This window comes from Candidozyma haemuli (assembly GCF_002926055.2).
Source record: "Candidozyma haemuli strain B11899 chromosome Unknown F_2014730914, whole genome shotgun sequence".
Taxonomy (NCBI): domain Eukaryota; kingdom Fungi; phylum Ascomycota; class Pichiomycetes; order Serinales; family Metschnikowiaceae; genus Candidozyma; species Candidozyma haemuli.
The window spans coordinates 413,843-438,805 of NW_020289912.1; the positions used below are offsets into that span (position 1 = coordinate 413,843).

Genomic DNA, 24,963 nt, shown 5'->3' on the forward strand with positions numbered 1-24,963 from the left:
CCATGAATGTCTCAAATGAGATGCTCCATGGATTGTAAGGGACTTTCTGAATAACGGAAAATGGATGAAATAAATGGATATTAAGGAATTTGGTAAGCTATATAGATCTTGATTTTTAAAGGACTCTTCATGTTTCCTTACACTTCCCCTGCTTATCTCACCATTCACTCACTGAGTGTCCAGAACTTTGGAAAATGAAGATCTCACTGAAACACTGTTCATTAGGTCCTAATAAGAGCCTTATACCGTTTGGAAGAATGTTCTTTCCTCGGTAACTAAATGTGAATACTCTGTTCTTTATATTACTGGCTAAGCTCTTCCTGGTTCCCATTAAGCACTTTCCAGTAAACACATCTACACTCACAAATCCACATCCCCACTCTGCTTCTCCACACTATTCCTGCTTTTCTTACCACTTCCCCTTCCGGGATCTCTATTTCCAGTTAATACTACACGCACTTTCTATACAAGTGGTCCAGCATCCACCACACAAATGCAACGTAACATTTTCCCTGCCATTGTTCCAACGTCACTTCCTTGTCAACTTCCAATTCACCTAAACCCCCTTCTGTCTTTTCTTCAGATCTTGCCAGTACAATACCTGCCAAGCTGTGGGCTTCGTATTTCTTGTTTGTTTGTGAAATGCGGTACGCTCTAAATACTCGATCAGCTCACTGGCTGGAGATTGCGGCTCGAGTGGCCTAACACTGTACGGGGAAGTGTCCAGGGCAAAATCAAAGTTGGCCAATGAAAGAGAATTGGTGATGGAAAGATCTCCTGACAAGTTCGGAACAACTATTGATCCGGAACTTCCTGAGAGATTTGCATTGCGTTAGGGGACCTTTGAGGGGTAGCTACGTCATCGTGGTAAGGTTGTTCCACATTGAACAATGTTGGGACCAAGAGGGGATCTTTCGGAAAAACATGCTCCGTTTCTAGACATTGAGGCCTCGATACGAGTTCGGTAGGGAAATGTCCGAGGTGTGTGGTGCATGACACAAACACGGTACCGGAATAACTAAAGGTTTATTTTTGAGAGCTGTGTATTGGTCAGCCCCGCAGGCCCCACAAGCTCCGCTGCCCCCGTCCGGAGAAACTTTTTCTTGTGTCTGGAGGTAAGCCATGGGCGGGAGGGACGATTACCAATTGGGGCCAAGAATTGTTCCGGGCTTTGACGCATATTCATGTGTGGTGTGCACATAGTCCGGGTTAACCCTCCACTCTTCACCAACTCATCCGCATGAGCCGCCAGCCATGACCGTATTCGGCATCTCGGCCTCTGGTTCGCCAAACAAATGATCCACGTATGTGCAGCCAGTCTAATGTATCTTAAGTTTGGCCGACGGTGTATGCCAGCATTTTTTTCCGAACCGGAAAAATCATACATATCGAAATGGCCGTGCTGCCAAAGTCATTGAGTTCAAGTCATCGCAAGATCATAAGGCGGGGGTGCAAAAAGCATGGTCCATGGCTCCTACTATTGTTTCTGCGATGTCACCTACTCCATTAAGCAAAGAAGTGTATATCGATTTTTCCGAACAGTAGAGAGAAAAAAGAAAAGAAAAAGAAAAAAAAAATGGACCTGGAAAAACTCGGTGCACGCGGCAGATACTTTTTGGGCCTCATGTACGCTGCACAAATAATCCGAGGCATGCGGTATGACGCTCGAAGACCTGGGCCCCCCTGCAAATCCCCCGCTCTCATGAAAATAATAATTAATCCGAATATCAACACTTTACAGTACTCCCTTCTTTCTTATCATCTTCTTCACCCCTGTAACCCTCCTTCTCCCAATGTAACATCAATGCCGAGATCTCCAGACGAGCGAGAAAAAAGAACAAAAAAAAAGAAACAAAAGAAATAACCGCCGTGTGCAGCGTTCTTGTTCTCTCGGATTATCTGCAGTAAGACCCAGCTTGTTTCACACAAAGGTTGCTCCTCCAAGTGGCATCTTACATTTTGATCTCTAGAATCACTAAACCACGTTCGCCCTGTCATCTCCTCTCGAAGCCCCAAAGAATTCAACAAAAGTCCTTCATCCTTACTAAGCCTAACCAATCCAAAGCATGGTCTAGTTGTAGATCTATAAGCTACTAACCCTCTATCTCTCTCTTTCCGCCTCTCAGCCTCGTTCCTTGTTCTCTTTTCTTTTCCTTCCCAAACAAAAAAGTCTCGTGTTTGCTCTTACAAAAACACTAAACGTGCCCCAGTATCCCCCAACGTTTGCCCCAAGGTTTCCCCAAGCCAGCTCCACTATGAAGATGCAGAAAAGTCGACGCTGCCGGGGCTGAGTGGGCAAAGTATTTCGAGCTTTTGGACGCTTTGCCGGTTAGTAATCCTGTCCCAGCAGCCGAAAAGTATGTACGATGATGCTGGTCAGCCATGGGACAAACAAAACAAGGCAGAAACGGGGCCAAAGCGACTGCAGAAGCTATGGAGAGACGACGCCATTTCTTAGAAGTTCCGGAGCGAAGCCTTTAGCTGCCTTGCATGTGCTGTCACCCTGCGGTATTTCTATTTTCCAGCGTTTCTTTTTTTCCGGAGGCGATACGGAGGGGGAAGGCGAATAAGAGATGGAGAGAGCAAGGGGTGATGTGGAGATGGGAGGACAATAGCCTAGCAGTGAATTTGGAACCCGTGTTGCAACCATATATTGCAACCGGAAACCAAAATAAAAAAGAAAAAAAATTTTCTTATTCTTCCGGCCGCACACGTCATGTCGGAAAAACCTGGGCACCTGCATTGATGCATCTGCAGTAGCAGCTGCAGCTGTACTGGCAGCAAAAAAAAAAAAAAAAAAAAAAAGGCAATCACCAACGCTGGGGTCGCCTCTCCAATTCCAGTGCCTGCCCAGTATATAAACCAAGACATGCCCCGTCCCCTCTACTAAAAAGTATCTTTTTTTTCATATACAACTTCACACCATGTCTGTATCTGAACAGTCCCAAAATGGCACTCACACGCCAGTAAACGACTCTATCCTTGAAAAAGAGGAAAAGGGTCAACTTCCTACCTTGCCTAAGAAGGCCGCCAAGGACTACATCTTCATCTCCTTGTGTTGTTTCCTTGTGGCCTTTGGTGGTTTCGTTTTCGGTTTCGATACCGGTACCATTTCTGGTTTCGTCAACATGGACGATTTCCTTCAAAGATTCGGTCAGCAGAACTCCAGTGGTGAGTACTACTTGTCTGATGTGAGAACCGGTTTGATGGTTTCTATCTTTAACGTTGGTTGCGCCATCGGTGGTATTCTCTTGTCCAAGGTTGCTGATATGAGGGGCAGAAGAGTGGGTATTATGGTTGCCATGGCTATCTACGTTGTTGGTATCATTGTGCAGATTTCTTCCCAGGACGCTTGGTACCAGTACTTCATTGGTCGTTTGATCACTGGTCTTGCTGTTGGTATTGTGTCTGTGGTTTGTCCACTTTTCATTGGTGAGTCTTCTCCAAAGCACTTGAGAGGTACTTTGGTCTGCTGCTTCCAGTTGTGTATCACCTTGGGTATTTTCTTGGGTTACTGTACTAACTACGGTACCAAGGAGGCCTACAACGACTCCAGAACCTGGAGAATCCCATTGGGTTTGTGTTTCGCTTGGGCCATTATGTTGGTTGGCGGTATGTCTTTCATGCCTGAGTCTCCAAGATACTTGGTTGAGAAGAACAGAATCGACGACGCCAGAAACTCCATCGCCAGATCCAACAAGGTTTCTGTGGAAGACCCAGGTGTGTACACCGAAGTGCAGCTTATCCAGGCTGGTATTGACCGTGAGAGATTGGCTGGTACTGCTGGCTGGATGGAGTTGATCACTGGTAAGCCAAAGATGCTCTACAGAGTCATTCTCGGTATCGTTCTCCAGTCCTTGCAACAGTTGACCGGTAACAACTACTTCTTCTACTACGGTACCACCATTTTCAAGGCTGTTGGTATGGACGACTCTTTCCAGACCTCCATCGTTTTGGGTGTTGTCAACTTTGCTTCTACTTTCGTTGGTATTTACGCCATTGAGAAGATGGGCAGAAGACTCTGTCTCTTGGTCGGTTCCGCTGCCATGAGTGTGTGTTTCATCATCTACTCTGTTCTTGGTTCCACCCACTTGTACATTGACGGATACGAGAACTCTCCAGACAACACCAGAACTCCAACCGGTAACGCATTGATTTTCATCACCTGTTTGTTTATCTTCTTCTTCGCCTCGACCTGGGCCGGTGGTGTTTACTGTATCGTTTCCGAGACTTACCCATTGAGAATCAGATCCAAGGCCATGTCTGTTGCTACTGCTGCCAACTGGATGTGGGGTTTCTTGATCTCCTTCTTCACGCCGTTCATTACCAGTGCTATCCACTTCTACTACGGTTTCGTTTTCACTGGCTGCTTGATCTTCTCCTTCTTCTTTGTGTTCTTCTGTGTTCCAGAGACAAAGGGTCTTTCCTTGGAAGAAGTCGACGAGTTGTACGCCTCCAACGTGGTGCCATGGAAGACTGGCAACTGGACTCCTCCATCTGTCGAGTCCATGGCCACCACCACCGGATTCGCTTCTGAGTCCAAGCCTGCTGACGAACAGGTTTAATGCATTTACGATAAAACATAAAAAAATCATCATTCATTAACGTTTACATTTTTTTGGCATTTTAATGTGGCTACAATAAATACAATATAGAATAAAGGCTAGACAGAAAAAGAATTGTAAAAGACTAGATCTTCTTGGATGCTTTTACGAAGTTGCTTATGCGCCAGCGCTTAACCAGGTGAAACGACCGTGACATCTTAAGAACCTGAAACTTGTAATTCTGTAGACGATGCAAGAGGAATAGCGGGCGGTGTGCTGTTTTGGAGAATAGTTTTTCCGAATGCTTGCTAGCGCAGGAAGTCATTGTAGCAATGATGGAAGTTGGGTGGAAACTGATTCCAGGCTGGTTGTTGGCTGGCCAAGAGAAGGTCGGATTGGGTGATTTGGAAGTTAAAGGAGGGGAAGGAGTTGGTCTGGGCCGTTCCTGGTGGTGGCAGTTTGGAAAGTGTTGATGTGGTAACTGACCTGTTGCTATAAGCCGAGATGGAGGTCTACAGGGCACCCCAGGCAAGAAGGGAGTACATTTATTACCACCAGAAGGTATCAATCTTTTAAATACCTTTAAAAGAAGCTTTATAAGATTGAATTAGTCCTTTTTAATTTTCCAGTGGTGGGTTTCCATTTTGGCAGTAATCAGTCAATTCGCAGTGGACTCATAAATTATACTCGGTGGAAGCTGAGTAATGGGAATCATATAAAGCATAAATTTGTAGCTTAACTGACAACTATCTTAGAATGATATAACTATAGCCAATCGTGTTAAATTTTAGGTTTTCGGGCTCCTTGACGTGAATGGATGGCTCCTTTCATGAGAAGTCGTAATGTAGGAAGCAGTAAAGAGTAGACATCTCGTAATTGGACAGTCAATACAAATTAAAAAAGCAGTATAAAAAGTGAAGGAACAACTGAAATAGGCTCCGTTGAATATACCTTTCCTGAGCTCTTTGCAAATTTTGTCAAAAGCTCTACTTCTAGCATCCACTGAGTGCTTGTTCAATATAGCCTAGTATATCCTCACAGTATCTGAAACTAACCAAGAAAGTACCCAAAACATATACTTTAAAATTCCAAAAAAGTGCTTCCTATTCAGATCATCCTATTCTTCTTCAAAGCCTTTTACTTCAATCCACCACTGCAGTTCTTCAATTGGCAGTACCTCACCTTGTATTCGATCCACTGTGAGTCACCTACAGACACTTCCTTTGAACACAAGCCTACCCAAGCCTACCACCAAAACAGCCACATCTTCATCCTTAATAACCATCCATGCCTTCTTTTTTCCACCAAAAACCAGCCCAGCCCAGCCTAGTCCAACCCAACTCTTCCAACTACTGTTGTTGATTTACCTGCACGTAGCCAAAAACACCTTCCATCAACTACATCTTCTTCCAATGCATACGGTGTATGTGAACCATATCAACGAGAAAATCGCCCAGCATAAGCTCCAGCGTGTTCTCCGACGGCTCTTTGGCCGCTACGGTACGGTTTTGCAAGTGACAAGCCATGGGAATTTGAAAATGAAGGGCCAGGCGTTTATCACTTTTGAAGACGCCAAAAGCTCAGAAAAGGCCATGGCAAAGCTTCAGAACTACCCGCTTTTCAAGAAACCAATTAGTATATCGTTGGCAAAGAGCGAGTCTGATGATCTATTACTAAAAGAGGGGAAAACAGACCTTGTGGAGGAGAGAAAGCAGAAGAAGGCTCAACGGAACGAAGAGCAGGCCAAGGAGAAGAAAAGTACGGATCTGGGCGCCACGTCGAAACTCACAAAGTCCCAGGTCAAGTACTGGAAGTCGTTGCCGGCTCACAAGGTGCTTCTTTTGCAGAATGTCGACAAACAACACCTTTCTACGGAGGCCTTGGAAACGAGGTTTTCAAACTATGCTTCTTTCGAAACCGCCAGAGCCATTCCCTCCAGAAACCTTGCATTTATCAATTTTGAAAACGAAGACGCCGCCACCGCTTGTCTCTCAGCTTTCGATACTACCGAATTGGGCACCGACGTCCTACTAACATATGCCAAAAAGTAATAATCCTACAACTTAGATTTGATGAGTGGCCTATATTTTAAAAAGAACTAAAACGCAAAAATAAATCAAATAACTGTAAGGTGTCTACACCATTCAACACTCGATGTTGTGCTCGATCAACAATTCCCGCAAGCGAATCACTTCGCTGGCCAAGTCTTGCTTCTCGCGCATCAACTCCTCAACCTTCTCTTCCAACTGGCTCATACGCTCCATCTTACGGGCCCTCAGTCTCCTGGCGGCTTCCGTATTTCTGGCACGCTTCAATGCAGCTGGGTCTTGAGAGTCCATCTCAACTGGCTTCAAGGGCTGGCTGCGCTGCTTCTTGGAGTACGAAGTGCACCCCAAGTGGTCGATTCTCCTCTTGGACACCTTGCTGGCAGAAGGGATAGAAACTGTCGAAGAGCTTCTTCTCTTGTCCAACACAGGAGTAGCCAAGGCGGGAGTCATAGGAGTTTCGAGCTGCTTGTTCACAGGTGCCTCTGGGACAGCAAAGACAGGCTCTGCAATCTCATCGGCGAACAAGTCACCCAAATCCTCCTCTCTACCAGCAGCAGCGGGAGTTTCGGTCTCATCAACGGCGCCAGCAGTAGGTTCGTCCCTGAAGAGCGACACCCAATCGTCCTTCAGGTTCACCTTGTTGCCGTCGATGATGAAATCCAATTCATCAAACATAGGAGTGTGGCTAATCAACTGGTCATTCTGGTCAAGGGTGGTGCTGAACACGCTATCCAAGACATCAGTATGAACCAAAATAGGCGACTCATCAACACTTGCATCAGCCATTCCCGCGGGGCTCACGTCGGCAACATCGCGGTTGGTTGGCAAGTGGCATGATAACTCGTCGATCGATTCCAACTTGATTGGCATCGTCGAAGAGGGAGCTTGTGTGTATTCTGACTCAGACATGGAGTCGTTGTAAATCACTGGAGTTTGAGCTGACATTTTAATAATATTCAATGTAATATCTTGTATAATCTGGGGAAATAGGGGGGTAAAAACTGGATAAAAGATCTAATTTAGTAAAGGTAAGATTCTTTCAATAAAATTGGGGGGTTGTTTTGTGGGATAACTTAACTTGTAGTAGTAGTATCTTTAAAGGGGACAATGTAGGTGGAGCACCATATTCAAACGTATATCATCACAGTAGCATATTGGCAGGGGGGTTTTAAACAAACAAACTTATTTGGAAGTTATAGAATTTCTTATAACTTAATCTTTTTCGGTTTCTTCAGGGGAGAACAAAAAAACGATAATCTTTTTTAAATCTTAAACAAAAAATTTAAGCACACATTTTAAAATAGTAAATCAACTAAGGAAAATTTCGGGAAACAAAAGGGTAAAATAATAATTGGTAATTGATTTTGTGTGAAGTGTTTGTTTGAATGTTTGTTGAAGAAGAGAAAAAGAAAAAGAATTTTTCTTTCAAGCGCGATATCCTTTCCTTATATGTTGGTTCGTAAAATTTTTTTTTGACCGCCAGGAAAATTTTTTTTCTTTCTAGCCGCGGGCCGTAAACGGCAGTACTGCAGGTAAGCACCACGAAGGAGCTTTTGCAACTGCTTGATATTGGCTCGTACCGCGTAAAAAGCAGTCTGAGTTGCCTATTTGAGACGATGAGTCAGAGGATCCCCTCATGGTTGCGAAACTGGGCATGTGCCAGAACGAGGCCATTTTGTATGATGATTCATAATAATAGGCAGCTGGGCAGCTAAACCTTAAAGGACCAGAAGGGCTGCCCCCTTCATTCCTGTAAATGTCTGTGACTGCTGTTGGAAAGATTTCTTTAGGGCCTTGGTCCCCGTCTTGCCTGCAGTACAGGCCGCTAGCCGCTAGGCAAGGTGGTTTCGTAATTGTACTAAATTTTCACCGCCATTGCCTGCAGGATCCATGTAAAAAATGCACCAGTCATAGTTAAGCAGCGCTTATGATAAGGCGAGTATTTTAATTTTTTGTTTTCATTAATTGACTTCTGGAGTCAACATGCGGCGTGGGCGGTAGCGGCGGGTCCATCAATCACATGTCCTCTCGCCATCAAGCAAATTAATTGGCTGCAAAATTGAATAAACACTCCTGGAAGGCAAACTCAATTGGGAACAGAACGGCCAGTTTAAGCCAATTTTTCACTTTTGTATATGCCAAATCAATGAAGCCCTCTTCTCCTCGCTTGGGCTTAGCCGTGCTGACGTTTTCAATACAATCCCTTTTGATCTGGTGGCAACAAGAGATCCATTATTCGGGGCTAAAATTGGGTTTTGTGCAACGGGGCGTTTCGGACTATTGGATCCCAAGAATTTTTCACTTCTGTGTTATTTCCCCAGCTTGAACCATTTAGGCAATCCATTCTTCTTTTTCTTTTCAGGGTTGCCGCTGCCGCTGTGTGACTGGTCCAGCGTGCTTTGTCTTCTCTTCTCCTCAGTTTCGTCACTCAATTGACCTCTGTTGGTCTCCAATTGAATCGTAGGCATATCGTCAAGGCTTCTGGTGTTGATATCCAGCTTCAAGTACGGAGCCTTAGCGGCTTTATCCGTAGGTTCCCAGATCAACATGATACGTTCGTCCTGGAAGTTCTTATGCTGTTTGAGTTCTTTATTGTTGGCATCAAAGCCAATTGCAATTTCCTCGAATGGAGGAACACCGTTTTTGAGTCTGTAAGTGTTGATATGTCTTTCGTGAACGTAACCATCGAGCTTTTTGAGCAATTGGCCGAGTTTCGTAGAGGAATCATCGATCTGGAGATCTAATAGCGCTCTATCAGGGAACCGGATTCTGATGGTGTAGGACTTTGGAGGAACGGCTTCCTTAGGTTGCTGCTTCTTGTTTTGTTGCATGGATTTGATGATGCCATAGTACTTCTCTGCCTGAGCCACCGTCAAGTTGTAGTCGCTGTCTGGGTTTTCATAATGCTGTGAACGGTTCTGGGGAATGTAAACAGTGTCTTCTTTGAAATGTTTAACCTGGAAAGATTCCTCGGGGATAGGTTCAGAAGGAGGCTCAATGGGTGCTTTTGAAACACTGGCTGACTCACTGGTAGACGAAGAGACTTGTGACTCAGAAGGTTCAGGCTGATCCACTTCCATATCATTAGAGTCAACGTTGACGTACAGATCGGGACTTTCATCAACCTGAGCTTGCTGTTGCTCCTCCTTCTCCTCAATCCCAACCTCTTCATTTCCCTCCCCCTGCAATTGTTCATCCTCCTTCTCTTCCTTCTTCTCAGTCTCTCCGGACTCCTCCTTCAATTTCTTCTCTAGCAATCTCGCCTGACGCTTATGCTCCTCAAGCTGCTGCCTCAACTTCTGCTGCTCGGCCTGAAGCTTCTCCCGCTTGCTCTGTGCATCCTGGCTCTCCACAGTAAGTCTAACCACAGCGTTATCAGCCGAGCCTAGGATAGACCCTAAAAGCGTAGTGGCAAAGTCAGTAGAACCATTATCAATCTTAGCATCAAGAAGACTCACCTGGATCCGATTCTCCCCATACTGAACCCCAGTTTCAGATGCAAATGTGTCTAGTAGCTGCTGCACAGTGCTATCAGTGTTTGTTTTAATAATCTTCTGCTTCAGTTCGCCCAAAATCGATCCCACCACCTTCAACGTCACTGGACGCAGTGCCAGCGACACCTCAAGAGCCAATTTAGCGTTATTCACCAAATTAGTTAATCTGAGTGGCAAAAGTCCATCGAGCTTTTTGCCATTGTGGAATAAAGTGCCACTTGCGGACGCTGGAAGGCCGAATTTGGCAGCTGCAAGCGACGCCAACTGGTTGACCGTGCTTGATCTTAGACAAGTGACTTTCTTGGTTGTCTGATTGTATGCAATGGAGAAGCTAAGTGACATATTGGGGAAAAGAAGTGTCTGGGATGGAGAGTATTGATAAGTGGAGGTTGATGTGGCGTGTATGCAGGTCAGACTAAAAGTGGTAGGCCTAAGATCTGGACGTCATTCCCCGGGGAGGACCTTTAGATGGCATAAAAGAGGAGGAGAGATTACATAAGGTGATTATATGTTTGATTTGAAAGTTTGGGCAGTTTTGGCTCTGTGGTGGTGGAGATACGTGGGGTATGTGGTGAAGAAGTAATGGCTGCGAAAAGAGTGGAATATGGGGAATGCTAAAGTGGGCAGATATCGATGGAAATAATCGAAAAATGCTTTAAAGAAGTATAGGAAGTTGAAGAGGCTGATTGGGTTGGAATGGGCTTAATTTGCCTCGAGAAAATGGTGTATGTGGCGCAGAAGCTGGCACTCTCTCAGTCTCCATGAAGTGATAGTGGGTAACGATAAGGCAATTATTCGCGGGTATTTAGCAATTTGTAGATGAATATGCTTTATGGGGTGGGCCTTGAAAGAATGTCGTTGTTTGGGTATTTATGGTTGATAAGTTAGACTCCTGATTGTGGTAGGTTAGATTGAGTCAAAGAACTACTTAGTAGACAGTGGTATTAAACATCTAATTGAAGCCTGTAATTCAACCAATAGGTAGTCTGGGAACATGGCACTAATCAAAGCATGGTTTAACATTTCATGCTTGGTTCTTGAAAGAGCTAATGCTCTGCTCCATACCATGCCTACTCTAGAAGAATAGACAGAATACCAAGAATTCCAACTCTGCATTGACTTGGAGTGACGCACCGAATAGTGTTAATGAAATGTCTTTTGTAAGGCATTCTTTCAGCATTGACAGAGAAGGTCGAGACAGAATGCTTATCACTCATCAACCACAGTAACCAGACTTCTATTACAGGGATGGTCCACGAGAGATATAAAGAGAGAGATAAAGTCTAACATTTACCTAGATCACCCATCTTTATATTATGAAAGTGCAGAACAAAGATGACTGTCAGTACCAAACCATGAACTGTCCACCATTCACCACTGAGAGCCACCGAAGAGAAACATGACAGGAAACCGTCTTCGCTTCCTGGATTCACGAAAGCCCCAATTATGACACCATGCATTTTCCGAAATTCCGAACCACAGTCCATAAGATAAACAATAAAACGCCATACCATTCGTCAAAAGTGCGGCTCTCCAGGGCAATCACTGATAGAGGGAGTAGATAAGTTCTCTTCTTAAAAGCTCTCGATTCATGCCCAGTCTAAGAATTGAGCCCTTCGAAGAATCCTTCTTACGAGGTCTTCTTCTTGCTAGAAAGTCCAAAAACACCGTCCTGTTTAGTCCACATGAACCGAACCGAGCTTATCTGTCAATGCGTATGTACAGCGGCTTTGTTCGACTCCCTGGGTATATAAACCTCTAGGGTCCATTAAATTTGGTCTAACAGTCATGAGTTCTTGGGAAGACGGATGGTTGGTCCATTTCAACAAGAAACACATTCCAGAAGTCAACGTTTACCCCAATGTATCTGTTTTCAACAGAAAGATATACACTTTTGGCGAGAAGGGAGAGGTTTTCATCAAGTTTGACTATATTGACGACACAATTGCGTCGTACGACGAAGTGGCCTATTTGGATACAAAACTGTGTATTTTCCGAGTGAGCCAGGACGATTATATCATTACAGTCCACGTTGGAGACGATTATGTCGTGGTTGGGAAACTTAGCGACAGGTATGTTCAGACGAACGGCTTGAGCAAGTATGATGTTGTGATCAGAGATATTAAGGATTACAATGTTGTTCCTTTGGCGACGTTATATGATCCAAAGGAACTTAAGCTCGACGATTTCGCCGAATGTGCCAAACTGAGATTAGGGTCCAGGTTTGAGAGTTATATAAACGACATTAGAGATCCATCTCAATAGAGATATTTGAGGTAATGCTGTAGTCAAAAAGAATGGGAAGCTATAGAGAAGCTATCTTTATCCTTATCCATTATTTACCAATTGGTGGTTGATTGACAGGAAATGTGCCAAAGAGTTGCGTCTATACCGCCGTGCATTGACATGGCCTCGTGCTCATACTTACTATTTAGTCCAGTGACTCTGTAACAGCCCAAACGATGCTTATTAGGTGGTTGGTGGTTTATTTTGTTCATTACAGTCTTAGGTTTAATAGAATCTAATCGGTTCAGTTTTAAGTGCATGGAAGTATGAACCTCAATGAGTAGAGCATTCAGGCTCCATACCTGTAGTCCTTGCTGACACATTGTTAAATGCTTTTGTGTCCATTGTATTTTCTGTGACGTTTGTAGTCAGTGCTGGCCTCAGTATCTTCCGAATTTACTTTTTCTGTGTGCTAGCATGTTGTCTACATGGCACTATAGATGGACCTATTCTGAGGCAATGCGTTGATGGCACTTAGGAAGCATTTGTATTTGGTGAACAGATCTAAATGGTCATCCTAATTATTCTCATTAAGAGGTTAATTGAATGTATGGATCCCTGAGACCTACTTTATTATCACTCGACAATCAGTAGAAGCCACAGCAGCAGGTTTGTACAACCAAGCCAAGTTGAAGGAATGCTGCTTTCTATTTTACTTAAATAGTACTCTAAGCAAAAGAATGTTTTAAACCGAAAAGGTTCTTAAAATCTTCATATTGTCAGAAGTGGTTCTCTCCAAGAGTACAGCCATAGTCTTCAATTTATGCCACAATCATATTAGATCACCACTTCCAAAGAGATAAACACGAAAGAAGAAGTATTTTCAATAACTCTAAAAAAGTGGATTTCAGTAAGCTTCCGCTTCCACAACTTCTTGAATCAGCTAATTCACTTACTTACAGTCAACTCTGGCATCCTCTCATTCTCCCAATACAAACCACCATACCTACACCTTTCATCAACCACAACCCCAGAACTTAAAAACCAGCCAGCCCATCATTTTCCAGACATCCCTCTCTAAATAATAATATCAACCACATTGCCACTTTGCCACCTTGTGCCACGCAACTCTGCTTATCTGTCTTGGTACTTCCATTGGCTGCGAAAAACACATCCTTTAGTACTTCAGCCCATACGAAAGATATTCACTCAAAAGTACCACCAATAGAACCCTTGCCTTTCTGAAGTAGCTTCAATCCTCCCGTCTTACTTAATAACATCACCTTTGGAGAAATCGTAACCAGGTCAGTCTCCTACTAAGTACGAGACCTGCATACACCCCATAGGCCCAATCACTCTCGGATGGCCCCTATAAATACAGCCGATTTCCCTCTTTTCCACCTTCAACTTCGAAAAACTCAAATACACCAAAACCAACCTCCATCATGGCCTGCGAGTGCTTTTCCGACATTCTTCTTGTCATCTTATCCGTTCTTTTCCCGCCTTTACCCGTTTGGATCCGTCGTGGCGTTTGCACCTCAGACTCCCTTATCAATATTGCCCTCTGCATTCTTGGCTACTTGCCTGGTTTGATTCACTCATGGTACATTATCGCCAAGTACCCACCTGGCTCGTATAACGACGCCAGAGTGTACTATGTGTACGAGAATGGTCCAGATTTGGAAGGCCAGAGACATGGCCACCAGCACCACCACAGCCATGGTCCAGGTAACCAGCATAGCCATACCCATACTCAGCAGCCTGGTCCTATTACTGGTCCTAACTATGGTGCTACAAGCACTACGCCTCACCAGGCTCCTTCGGCTGGAAAGAAGGGCTCGAACCCTCCAGCTTACTCTGAGGTTCCTAGGTAGACTTGATCTGTTGCGGAATGGATGTTTTATGGATCAGGATTTTATTTCTACGTTTGTTACACTCTTTGTTATATCTATAGGGCTGGAACGCCCATTAATACATGTTAATCAGGGATCGATGTAGGTGGATGTCAGGAGGCTGGATGGATGGCCGGATGGACCCGGAAAATTAACCGAAGGGGGACTGAAAGGATGGTGATGATGATGAGATCGCTGCTGGTGTTTTGGGTATGGAGGCTGGCTTTCTGAGGTGTTCCGGTTGGTCATCGGACGTTGCTGACCCTGAAGATCTACTAAAAGAGAGGTACTCAGTTGACAGGAAAGAGAAGTGTCTTGTGAGCCACTTTTCTGCTTCTAGTGGGCCTAGTGGACTAACCTTTGAGCTTCTGGAGACCCAGAAGGGGCTAAGCACCCTAATACAGAAGATACCTCCTGGCATGGCCATTCTAGGATACGTTCTGGTCATTCTGGGCCAACAGAGCTCCACCAGTAACGCCAAAAAACACTATCTCAAAACTCTAAATACTGTTTTATCCGTTCTCAGACTCTTGTGATCCTAAAGCAGCGGCTAAGCATCCACATTCTCCAACCGGGACACTTAAGCCATATACACCCCTTCCAGCCACCTCTCCAAACTCTCTTACCCTTCCCATAAAATAAACCTACCTTCCTATTTCATCCAAAAAAGCTACCAATCCAGCACATCCATTTTACACAATTCTCATCTCTTCCACCACTTTTCCAAAAATATGTATGTCTCACCTGCTTATCGCAAATGGCTGCGAAATGCCCTTCCACTGATAAGTAACAAACCACCAAAGATCACTCCAAAGAACCATTAATAAATTTAAACGACCATAATTAATCCCCTTCCTCGCTTTCTCTTTCCCATCTTTGTTTCCTTAAACTCCCTTCCCCTTCGTCTCCCTCTCGTGTTCTTCTCTTACAGATCATGCATTGCTGTAGAGTGAGCCCCACAGAATGACACAATAACCGTTGAGAAGTATAAATAGAGACGGGCTTTCCCACTTTTTTTTTTTCCACTTCACTTTTTTCATCCCCCGTCTTCCCCTCCTTATCCTTACCCTTCCCGAACCTTTCCTAAACTTTCCCTCCCGTTCTTCGTTATCCCTCCCTTCTTTCGCTTCCTCCTCGGTATCGCGCGCCGATAAGAATAGATAACTCCAACAGCTTCTTTTTCTATTCATTTTGCTATGGCCAGCTTGGTTTCCCAGTCGGTCGCCACGATGGGCGATCCAAACGATAAGAATAAAAGTGCCGATGTTCCTACGTCTATTGAGTTTTCCAGATCTGTCAGGGACTGGTGGAACTGTTCCTCCAACTTGAAAAGACCCTCGCTGGGGCTTGATAACCCGAAGTTTGCTTTGGCCAGAAAACGGCTTATCCGGTTGGAGTATGACTTGTACCGGGCCATTTTGTCGCTGGACGTGTCGATGTTGCCTCCTGGCGAGGATAAGCTTGATAACGGGGAAAAGCCGATCACGGCCCGTTTCCTAGATATCGTGCTAGATGACCCTCTGGTGTACATTCACGAGTTTGAAATTACCAACAAATCTGATCTTTCGCTTCCAAAAAGAGAAATCGTGGTTATCCATGGGTACATGGCGGCACTGGGCTACTTTGTCAAGAACTTTGAGGCGTTTGCTAAGTCTTACGGCAACTTGACCGTCCATGTGCTTGATATGCCTGGTTTCGGCAACTCGGCAAGGCCAAAGTTCCCTTCTGAGTTGCTTAAAACGCCTAAAGGCGCTTCAAAGGCTAGGCAAGTGTCCCAGGTTCTTGGCGCAGAGGACTGGTTTATCGATAAGTTCGAGCAATGGCGTGAAAAACGCCAGATTGACCAGTTTGACCTTGTAGCCCATTCCATGGGCGCCTACCTCGGAAGTTGCTACATTATGAAGTATAACCACCAAAACATCATTACGAACTTTGCTGTGGTGAGCCCTATGGGCACAGAATCGAGTTGCGTGAGCTTGATCAATAATAAGACCCACCAGCGTAATTTCCACGATGGTGGTGACCCTCTTGAAGAGATATTTGCTTCTCAAGACTTTGACGATAATGAAAATCCAGAACTACAACGCTTGTGGCAGAAATTGGGTGAACCCAAGTTTCCCAAGAATAAGCTTCTTCAGACTATGTGGGAATGGAGCGTTTCGCCTTTCCAAATACTTCAGGTGTTTGGCCCCGTCTATTCTAAGGTCTTGTCGTACTGGTCATTCCAGCGCTTCAAGAACCTCAAGTCTAATTCTGAAGATTCAGACGCTCCGATCAATATTGACTTGATCAACAAGCTTCACGAATACTCCTTCTCCGTGTTCAACCAGTACCAAGGGTCTGGTGAACTTGCTATCACGAAGCTCATCAACCATAACATTCTTGCTCGTCTTCCACTTTGCGATCGTGGTTTCATGGAGCTTATTCATGACACTGGTCTCAACACGTTGTGGCTTTATGGAGACAAGGACTGGATGAACATGCAAGGAGGAAAGTATTGCGTCGATAAGCTTAAGGACCTTGGTGATGAAAATGCGACTTTGACAGTCGTGAAAGATGCTGGTCATCATATTTATTTGGACAATCCCGAGGAGTTTAACAAGGTGGTCTTGAAGTTTTTGGGCCTAGATAAGAATAAGTCATCTTAGAGCAGATGTACTAATGTCTGCAAAGCCTGTGCGGCATCCTGGCCGCCAATGTTTCCAAGGGCATGCATCAAGTTGTGAAGTTCAACTTCTCGTTTCATTGATTCAGACCTGGCGTGTGCATCTTTGATAACGTCCAACGGGATGCCTGCTAACTTGGCGACGTTTAGACCGTATGAATTTGAAATAACGCCTTGAACCAACTTGTACAAGAATACAACCTCTGGCCAATCTTTATCTTGTCCTCTGTGTGTTTCCACAAACGACATGTGGAAGTTCTTAACATTGTCAAACTCGTTCTCTAAAACATGCAATGAAGGGTAATGCGTGATGAACAACGTCAATGGCTTATCGTCACTTTCAATCATGTACCGTAAAATGGAATAAGCCAATGCTATACCATCACTTGTTCCCGTACCACGACCAATCTCATCAAGAATAACAAGAGATTTCGATGAGAAACTGTTGATGATGTTGGCTGACTCGGCCATTTCAACCATAAACGTTGACTTTCCTCGAAGAATGTTATCTGATGCTCCCATACGAATGAAGACCGAGTCAAAAACGCCTAGAGTTGCTGACTTGCAAGGAATGAATGCTCCAATTTGCGCCATGATGACAGAAAGAGCTACCTGTTTGACATAGGATGATTTACCACCCATGTTTGGACCCGTTATGATCATCACTCTGTTCTGGTCATGGGAAATGTCCACATCATTTGGAACGTAAGTAGTGTTTTGAGCCAACGCGTACAAGATTGGATGGTTACCCTCCTTAATATCAATGACTTGCTCGTCAACAATCTTCGGTTTCGTGTACTCCTGGTCGTCTGCTCCAACTGAAGCCAAGGACAAAAGACAGTCAAACACAGAAGCATGGCTGACAATGTTATGGAGGTACTCGTAATGAGAATCAATCTCTTTGAGGAATTTATTGAAACACTCGTCACACGCCCTGAGAAGCTTATCTTGGTGATAACTGAGCTCTTTGTGTAGCCTGGCGACTTCAGGAGGCCTGAACCTCGATACAGATTTGGTACCGCTAATCTTTAGCCAGTCAGAGGGCAATGCGTCAACGCTTTTACCGTTCCTGACTTCTATCAAATGCGTATCCTTAAGGTTTGTGACGTACTGGAGCTGTGGTCTTTTTAAGTAGCTTCTGATGGACCGCAACTCCTCGTCTAGTTCTGATTCAGTCATGGCGATTTGCTCCTGTTCCAGAAGAATGCTATCGAATTTCTCATGATTCAAGTTGAAGAACTTCATCTTTTGGTCACTAAGATTGTTGACATCCATAGCTGCAGCAGAATTGATCAGGCCAAGCAAGTCCCCAACATGAGGTTCTTTTGAAAGGTCAGACATCTTCTCAAATAGACTTTGGAGGTATGGAGAAACATTGGCTGCTTTGAACTCGGCTAGTCCTTTCTCTCCAAACTTCTGAAACACTTCAAGAATATCGCTAAACCCTCGAAGCATGAGATACACATCTCGACGAGCAATCTTGTCGTTCATGTACTCAGCTGAATAGTGAACTTTGATCAAAAGACGATCGAGATCTATGTTTTCCTTTCCGATCTTCTGAATGGTGCTTTTGAGGACGTCTAGCATATGGACAAACCTTCCATCTCGAAGGGTCTGAACAGCATTTAAACGTTCTTCAATCTCTGACTTAATAACAAGGGGCCTGGAGATCCATTTCTGGAGAAGTCTAGAGCCGTTCTTAGTCTTTGTATGATTCAATAGCCATAGTAAAGTGCCTTTCCGTGCTGAAGGGTTATCCTCAATTTCGAATATATCCAAGGCTCGTAGCGTGTTGGCAGGTAAAAGCATATACTTGCGGGAATCTGTGAATGACGACATGTTCGAGGGAATCGTGAAGATATTGCTTAGCTGGAACTCTGCAAGGTAGTTTACAAGTTCATTGATACAAGAACAGACAGCAGCATGGTAATTAAGCTGGTAGAACTCCGTTAAATGTGAAACTTTCCCGTCAGTATCTATTGACGAAAAAAATGATTCCAAGTCAGCTTGCACTTGCAGCTGTTTCTTCTGTGCTCTGAACTGGACGGACGCTGCTGGGTTCCTAAGCTTAATAAGCTTCGATGCATCATGGCTCACAGACGAAGCTGCACTTATTATAAGCACCTCAGAGGGCATAAGGTAAGCAAGACGCGTCTCAAGTTCGTCTTTGGCACTGTTATCCGCAAACACATCATAGATGATATCTCCAGTGACTGGCTGGACAGCCACAATGGCCGTATTTTTAGGGTCAGCATCGTTTACAGCCATTATATAGCTGTTTCCATCGGCAGACTCGTCCACCTGGTTTGACCTGTTGATGCTTGGATCACCAGTAAGCATCTCGTCTCCCATGTATGTAGCTTTCGTGTAAACGCCAGTGATCTTACGTTCAAAAAGGCCCAGCTTTGATTCAGCCGACTTGATAGCAGCAGTTTCTGTTTGCTTAACCACGCCAACCTTCATTCCATGGTTCAATAGCCTTTGCAAGTGAATATGTAGCCTGTTATCTGGAACCGAACAGTATGCGAATCTATCATGGGTTCTTTCATCCAATTCGAGGTTTCCTCGTATAAGCATGATATTAAGAAGCTGCAGGGCAATTACAGCGTCATTTCCAAAGAATTTGAACTTGTAGCCCACCTGGATCGCCAACACCTTATCTGGATTTGCCAGCTTGAGCTCTACAAACTGCTTCTCCAACGGTGTGAGCTTGGTTTTGCTAGCTTTCAGAGCTGGTGCCTTTTCGGTAGCCTTAGAAGAAGCTTTGCTCGTCGGTTTGGCTCTTTTGGGACTTGGAGGTTTCGTCAGATCACCGTTCGAGGCATGTTGGAACTCAGAGAGCCTCTTTCTCGTAGCTGACGGTTCATCTGAAGGGCTTTTTTCAACTGGAGGCGGAACTTCGGGTTTTGCGGACAGCCGAGGAGTGAAAAACGCGCTGATTGAACGCTGTTTCTTCGCCGAAACGGGTGTTTTCGCCATAGATCGAGTGTTGCAAATTCGCCTACCACTTTGGCGATGTTGATATTCTCGCGACATACAGTACTTATGGAGCACACCAGTAGAACTAGGTATGTGTTCTTTGACTTGATAGGATGATAAACGGTAAATTCAATATTTTGCATTAATTTTTAATTTGCCAGCAGCTTCTTAACGGAAACCCATACCAATTGGCTCTTCCAGCACGCTTATTTCTTCATCTTGAACTTCATGAACTGGGTTTTGCAGTGCTTAAAAGAACGGTTGGAAATTGGGCAAGGCATAGCTTCGATCTCTGGGTTGGCACGAGAATATAGAGTTTCAGGCATCCGAGGACCGCCACGGAGAGCATTGAAGGCGCTTCTAATAAGATTCATAGAACGAGAGCTTCTTGGAAGCAGCGATAACGCCTGGGCGACTTCCCTGAAAGTCAGGACAGCTTGCATTCCTGCGCTATCGTTTTCATCCTCTAAAATCAACCTTGCCGCCTCCAGAGCCATTACCTCGGGACTAGGTAAATCAAGACCAGGTACATCCAAATCAGGAACGGTAGTATCTGTTTCGGTTCCTGCTTCCCCTTCCGCCTCTGCTTCGGTTGTCAGAGGGTCAGGCTCTGCTTTAACCTTCACTGTAGCCTCCTTTCTTCTAGCCAAGCTTGGCGTCAAGTAGCACAAGGTTGATTTCTTCGTGCAAAACGGTTTGGGCCTTTGGTTCGATCTAAACAAAACAAGCACAAAGTACTTATTGGGGCCACACACTTCGTAGTCGTACTCGTCGTGCCTGGTCAAGAACTGTTCAATGACAGTTTTAGGCTGGTTGACTGTTCTAAGGTAGAACAACACAGGCACGGGCTCAGCTAGAATCCGAACCAAAAATGATTCCTTCATTGTCACGTACATGACGTTATCAAAAAACGGTTTGGCTTCTTTATACGCTGTCAAATAACACACAGACGTCAGCTTCAACGATATCATAGACAGCAGGTCAAGGTTCAGTTTCTCCAACTTCAGCACCGTCTGTTTAACTAAAATATCTTCCGTATCCTTACTAAACTCCTTAATCACCTCCAACACCAGATTCAAGCACATTTTGGGCGTTGTTTCAATACAAAAGTACCCCTTATAGACACTTCGAGGCACTGGATGTCTGTGGTACCGAAACCGAAAGTAAGTCTGCTGAAACCGAATCGACGTTTGAGCAAGCACTTTCTGGGTCTTTCTAAACGCCACTTCATTAATCTGATCCTGTTTTTTCTTTGGAAGAAGATTCCAGTAGTCAATTGCCCTCGAATGGTCCATTTCAGAGGTAGCCTTATGCTGAAGAGCTAGTAAAAAGAAACGAGCAGCTTCTGGGAGACTTTCGTCAGTGAATAGCGGGATGGGGCTGACGTGAGGGTGAGTTTCGATCATTGGGAAGGAATTGGATGCTATTTATGGATTTTGGGGTTTTTCAATGGAGTATGGGTTGGATCAATTGGCAGGTTATGGAATTGGCCGTTCGCACATATACTGGTTTTTGCAGCCATTTGGACAAGGTGGGGGAAAAGCAGTGGGTGGAAGTTTTTGGTGGAAATGATTGAGGGAGGGTATTAGTGGGGTTTGGATATAGGGATTGTCTTTTTTGGGGGGTTTCTGGGTTGTTTTGGGATTTTATGGGTGGCCTGGTTGATGTATACTGAGGATATGGAAGAAGCAGTGAGGCCAGTCAGAAGGTGGTAGGGGAAGAAAGGAGAAGAATTGATGTGTCAAGTGAATAAATCAAATTCCTTAAGCTATTTTGAAGCTGCTCAGAGCCTTGTTTTGGCTTTTTATGGACTTGTTTTGGGAGTGTTTCAGGGTATGGGAGGCTGGTGGAGCTATGTATGAGAGTGGTGGGTAGAGTCTACTAGCTGGGGAAATACCAACAGGAGGGATACTGAAAGAATTTATTTCTCTGGATATCATCAGTTGTACTTGATCTTGGTAGTATTTTTTATATACGACATGAAGTGCATGAATTCTATGGTACCTTTTGGTTATCTATTGGGCGTAGTAGACGCTTCATCCAGTGCAAATAATTCTTCAACAAAAGCAGTCAACTTCGTCAATGGCATATTGATAGTTAGGCTGACTAGCTTAAGGTCACAAGGAAAAGAGCTAGAGACCTTGTCATATCCTTTCTTGCTACTTTTTTATGCTCTTCCATCAACCATATGTAGATAGTCTTTCTAGTACACTCAAACAACTTCTTTCAATTAACGTCAGAGAGTCGTTTATACAGCAACTGGCTTGTTTTGTAAGCTTTTCATTTTCCCCTTCTTTAACTCTTCATTGAAACTCATCACCCAGTGACCATCAAACTGTGTAGCTTCCCTCTACCTCACCTAAACCCTACACGGTCTTTCACTCATATGTATTTCAAGAAAACAGGTACCAAAGAATATATATGCAACAGAAAAGTCTTCTTTCATACTGTAATTCATATGACTATCGTTATGCGTGGAATGTCCTCAATCGTCACGAACCCGCGTGAGCTTGATGCTGTTTAGATCCCGCTGTGTATGCATGGAAGTCAGCGAGGACATTGTCGACGACCTTTCTGGTCTATTTTTCACCAGGGAACCTAGTTGTGGTTCTTTTTCTTTTACAGGCGAAGTCGTATTACTTCGTCTGAGTTTATCACGAGGAATGGATGCCACAAATGAATGAACGACCTTATCTTCAGGCACTGCTTCGTGTGGCCGGCGCATGCTGAGTTTGATGGTATCCAACAGGTTGCTCATATCGTTTGCAGAGGCTTCAGTGGGGGATGTTGGTCTAGATCTGATCATGGAATCTGATGCATTGGCATGACGGAAAAGGCGCTCTGGCCGTGCTTGCTGGATCGGTATCGTTTCCAAACTGCCGTTGGCGCTCGACATCCCAAGAGCCAGCGAATGAACAACAGAAGGTGTAGATATGTTTCGTCTTAACGAGCTGCGCCTTGAGCTGAAGCGTGATGTTTCAACGCTCAATGGAGACGACAGTCTCAGGCCATCAATGCCTTCTGCTGGAGCTGAAGGAGCAGCTGCGTTGCTATTTCCATTTGGAGCAGCACTGGTAGCACTTCGCCGGCGAGTTATGCCAAGAGGCAGAAAGTGGAAAGATGAAGAGCGAATGGGCGGTGAATGAACCGATGACATTGACCTGCGTCTGCTTTCAGCAGAGTTGTTTTGCGATGACTGGGAAGGATCTGGTGAGGCAACGGCTGTGACAGCCACTGGCAGGTTAGATTCGGGATTTGGACCGGATGCAGATGGTATTTGGGTGGGAAGCAGAGGGCTTTCAGCAAAGACGGGAACTGCAATCTCATCTAAAGATTCATTTTCCTTTAAAACTTCAGGAGTCCCTGTAGACATGCTGTTAATGCTGGGTTTTCTTTTAGCACCACGTACGGAAGGCGAAATGGTGACCGACTTTAATGATGGAGTTTTAGGGAAATCAATCAGCAACGGCGTTACTGGACTTGACATTTTCACGCTGCTCTTAGAGCCAGAAGCCACGCCAGTATTGATAGAAATTGGCAATGGCGGTGGCTTGTACCCGTGAACAGCAGCGGTGTTTGATCTTCTGCGGGAATTGAGTTTATCCAGAGGAGATATATGAGACGCGTCGTTTCCGACCGATGCCAGATGCATTCTGGCTTGTGCTAGTTTGGCAGTTTCTTCATTCTTTTCAGGCAGCACCGAAGGCTTTGGAGCGGAAGAAAATGCAAATGAAGCCGAATCTGGAGCTGTTAATGATGATGCAGAGGATTGAGTAGAAGGGTGAAGCGAAGCCGAATCGTTTCTGGCCGTATCTGAAGGTGCAAACGCCAACACCGAATCCCAATTCTCCAGACGCAGTTTTTGTAGTATGCTCTCTTCCTCAAACGCAGCTTCGACCCATGCCAACCTGGATTCCTTATACTGGCTCTGGAGCTCAAACGAAGCCGCATAGTCAATTGCACGGAAACCATGGTTATTCTTTGTGCCTTCAAACTCTCCAAGTTCAGCCAAAATAGCTTCCTTGCCAGAGATCTGGGCCTCGCCAACCACGTCTTGAAGTGACCGTAGGCACTTGGCCACTATAGATTTCACCAATTCACGCAACCCGGCCAAATCTCCATACGCAAAACACAAATGAAGACACGTGTCGCCGTTCTGGTCGGTCATTTTCCAATCAGCATCAAACTCTAGAAGCAACTTAAGCCCATCTGTAAATGAACAAGTACAGCAGTAATGAAGCGGCGTACGGCCCAACTCGCCTCCCTTATGGTTGATCCACGGATGCCCTGCAAACTCCTGAAGAAGGTAATGCAACGTTTGCAGGTGGTGCTGAAACACAGGCATATGGAGCACCGTCAAGTTATCAAAAGTCACCATATCCAAATCAGTATACTGAACAGGTCCCAGCAAACGGCGTCTTCTCAACGACATAAGATGAAAGCACACAAGGTAATTCCCCTGGTACGACGCATAATGCAAATTGCACCATCCTTTATTCTCTGGATCAGTGTTAAGCCATAGTTCCGGAAACCGAGCTAGGAGCCTTTTCGTGATGGGCAAGTTCCCATCAATGACAGCCTTTCGAAGTCTTTCTGGAGGGTCCCGCATGGCCAGGGCGGTGTACGGGTTTTATGGGATTGTTCTGGTCAGGGGAAGCCCCAGGGATGATGGATTTGAAGGGGTTCCTGGTTAAGATGAAAGACTGGGAAGGAACGGGTTGGTGATGATAAGGCATGGAAGTATGGTGGTGTGGTGTGTATGCAGGAATGACATTTATTGTAGTGATTTAAAACAGAAACACAAAAGGGTGGGATTGAAAAAAAAATGAAGTTTTGGGAATCGCAGGGTTTGCTGAGAATGATTGGCTCTTCACTGGCAGTTTGCTCAATTTTTCACCATTTTGTGGCCTTCTAGAAACCTGGGACAGCCACCTTTTATGGCTGCGAATCAAAAGAAAGCAACAGGTGGGGACGAAACAATGGAAAGGGTATTAAAAAGGGATGAAAAGTGGAAAAAAACAGCAAATGTCGGCTTCAAGCGCCACCTCCTTTGTTCGGCATCTGAAACACTGAGCCCTTCCAACAGAACCCAGGCGCAAAGGAAAAAAGGAGGCT

The 24,963-nt window shown here is 44.8% G+C and overlaps 10 protein-coding genes across 10 annotated transcripts; 5 read left to right on the forward strand and 5 right to left on the reverse strand. All coding sequences in view use genetic code 12, as the record gives it.

Moving 5' to 3' along the window:
* Positions 1–2,924: 2,924 nt before the first annotated feature.
* CXQ85_003873 (sugar porter family MFS transporter) lies at positions 2,925–4,565 on the forward strand (the record flags this gene model as incomplete). Its single annotated transcript, XM_025487507.1, has 1 exon — positions 2,925–4,565. One exon carries the CDS (start codon positions 2,925–2,927, stop codon positions 4,563–4,565), a length of 1,641 nt encoding a protein of 546 aa, XP_025344523.1.
* A 1,391-nt stretch (positions 4,566–5,956) lies between these two features.
* CXQ85_003874 (uncharacterized protein) lies at positions 5,957–6,595 on the forward strand (the record flags this gene model as incomplete). The annotated part of the gene is made up of 1 exon (XM_025487508.1): positions 5,957–6,595. The coding sequence occupies one exon, from the start codon at positions 5,957–5,959 to the stop codon at positions 6,593–6,595; it is 639 nt and encodes a 212-aa protein (XP_025344524.1).
* Positions 6,596–6,688: 93 nt separating this feature from the next.
* Positions 6,689–7,537, reverse strand: GCN4 (amino acid starvation-responsive transcription factor; the record flags this gene model as incomplete). The annotated part of the gene is made up of 1 exon (XM_025487509.1): positions 6,689–7,537. One exon carries the CDS (start codon positions 7,535–7,537, stop codon positions 6,689–6,691), a length of 849 nt encoding a protein of 282 aa, XP_025344525.1.
* A 1,364-nt stretch (positions 7,538–8,901) lies between these two features.
* On the reverse strand, positions 8,902–10,428 carry CXQ85_003876 (uncharacterized protein; the record flags this gene model as incomplete). Its single annotated transcript, XM_025487510.1, has 1 exon — positions 8,902–10,428. The coding sequence occupies one exon, from the start codon at positions 10,426–10,428 to the stop codon at positions 8,902–8,904; it is 1,527 nt and encodes a 508-aa protein (XP_025344526.1).
* A 1,446-nt stretch (positions 10,429–11,874) lies between these two features.
* CXQ85_003877 (uncharacterized protein) lies at positions 11,875–12,351 on the forward strand (the record flags this gene model as incomplete). The annotated part of the gene is made up of 1 exon (XM_025487511.1): positions 11,875–12,351. One exon carries the CDS (start codon positions 11,875–11,877, stop codon positions 12,349–12,351), a length of 477 nt encoding a protein of 158 aa, XP_025344527.1.
* A 1,406-nt stretch (positions 12,352–13,757) lies between these two features.
* On the forward strand, positions 13,758–14,186 carry CXQ85_003878 (uncharacterized protein; the record flags this gene model as incomplete). Its single annotated transcript, XM_025487512.1, has 1 exon — positions 13,758–14,186. One exon carries the CDS (start codon positions 13,758–13,760, stop codon positions 14,184–14,186), a length of 429 nt encoding a protein of 142 aa, XP_025344528.1.
* Positions 14,187–15,400: 1,214 nt separating this feature from the next.
* CXQ85_003879 (uncharacterized protein) lies at positions 15,401–16,852 on the forward strand (the record flags this gene model as incomplete). The annotated part of the gene is made up of 1 exon (XM_025487513.1): positions 15,401–16,852. One exon carries the CDS (start codon positions 15,401–15,403, stop codon positions 16,850–16,852), a length of 1,452 nt encoding a protein of 483 aa, XP_025344529.1.
* A 67-nt stretch (positions 16,853–16,919) lies between these two features.
* Positions 16,920–19,848, reverse strand: MSH3 (mismatch repair protein; the record flags this gene model as incomplete). The annotated part of the gene is made up of 2 exons (XM_025487514.1): positions 16,920–16,940; positions 16,984–19,848. The coding sequence occupies 2 exons, from the start codon at positions 19,846–19,848 to the stop codon at positions 16,920–16,922; spliced, it is 2,886 nt and encodes a 961-aa protein (XP_025344530.1).
* A 206-nt stretch (positions 19,849–20,054) lies between these two features.
* Positions 20,055–21,254, reverse strand: CXQ85_003881 (uncharacterized protein; the record flags this gene model as incomplete). The annotated part of the gene is made up of 1 exon (XM_025487515.1): positions 20,055–21,254. One exon carries the CDS (start codon positions 21,252–21,254, stop codon positions 20,055–20,057), a length of 1,200 nt encoding a protein of 399 aa, XP_025344531.1.
* A 1,079-nt stretch (positions 21,255–22,333) lies between these two features.
* Positions 22,334–24,457, reverse strand: CXQ85_003882 (uncharacterized protein; the record flags this gene model as incomplete). Its single annotated transcript, XM_025487516.1, has 1 exon — positions 22,334–24,457. The coding sequence occupies one exon, from the start codon at positions 24,455–24,457 to the stop codon at positions 22,334–22,336; it is 2,124 nt and encodes a 707-aa protein (XP_025344532.1).
* Positions 24,458–24,963: the final 506 nt, after the last annotated feature.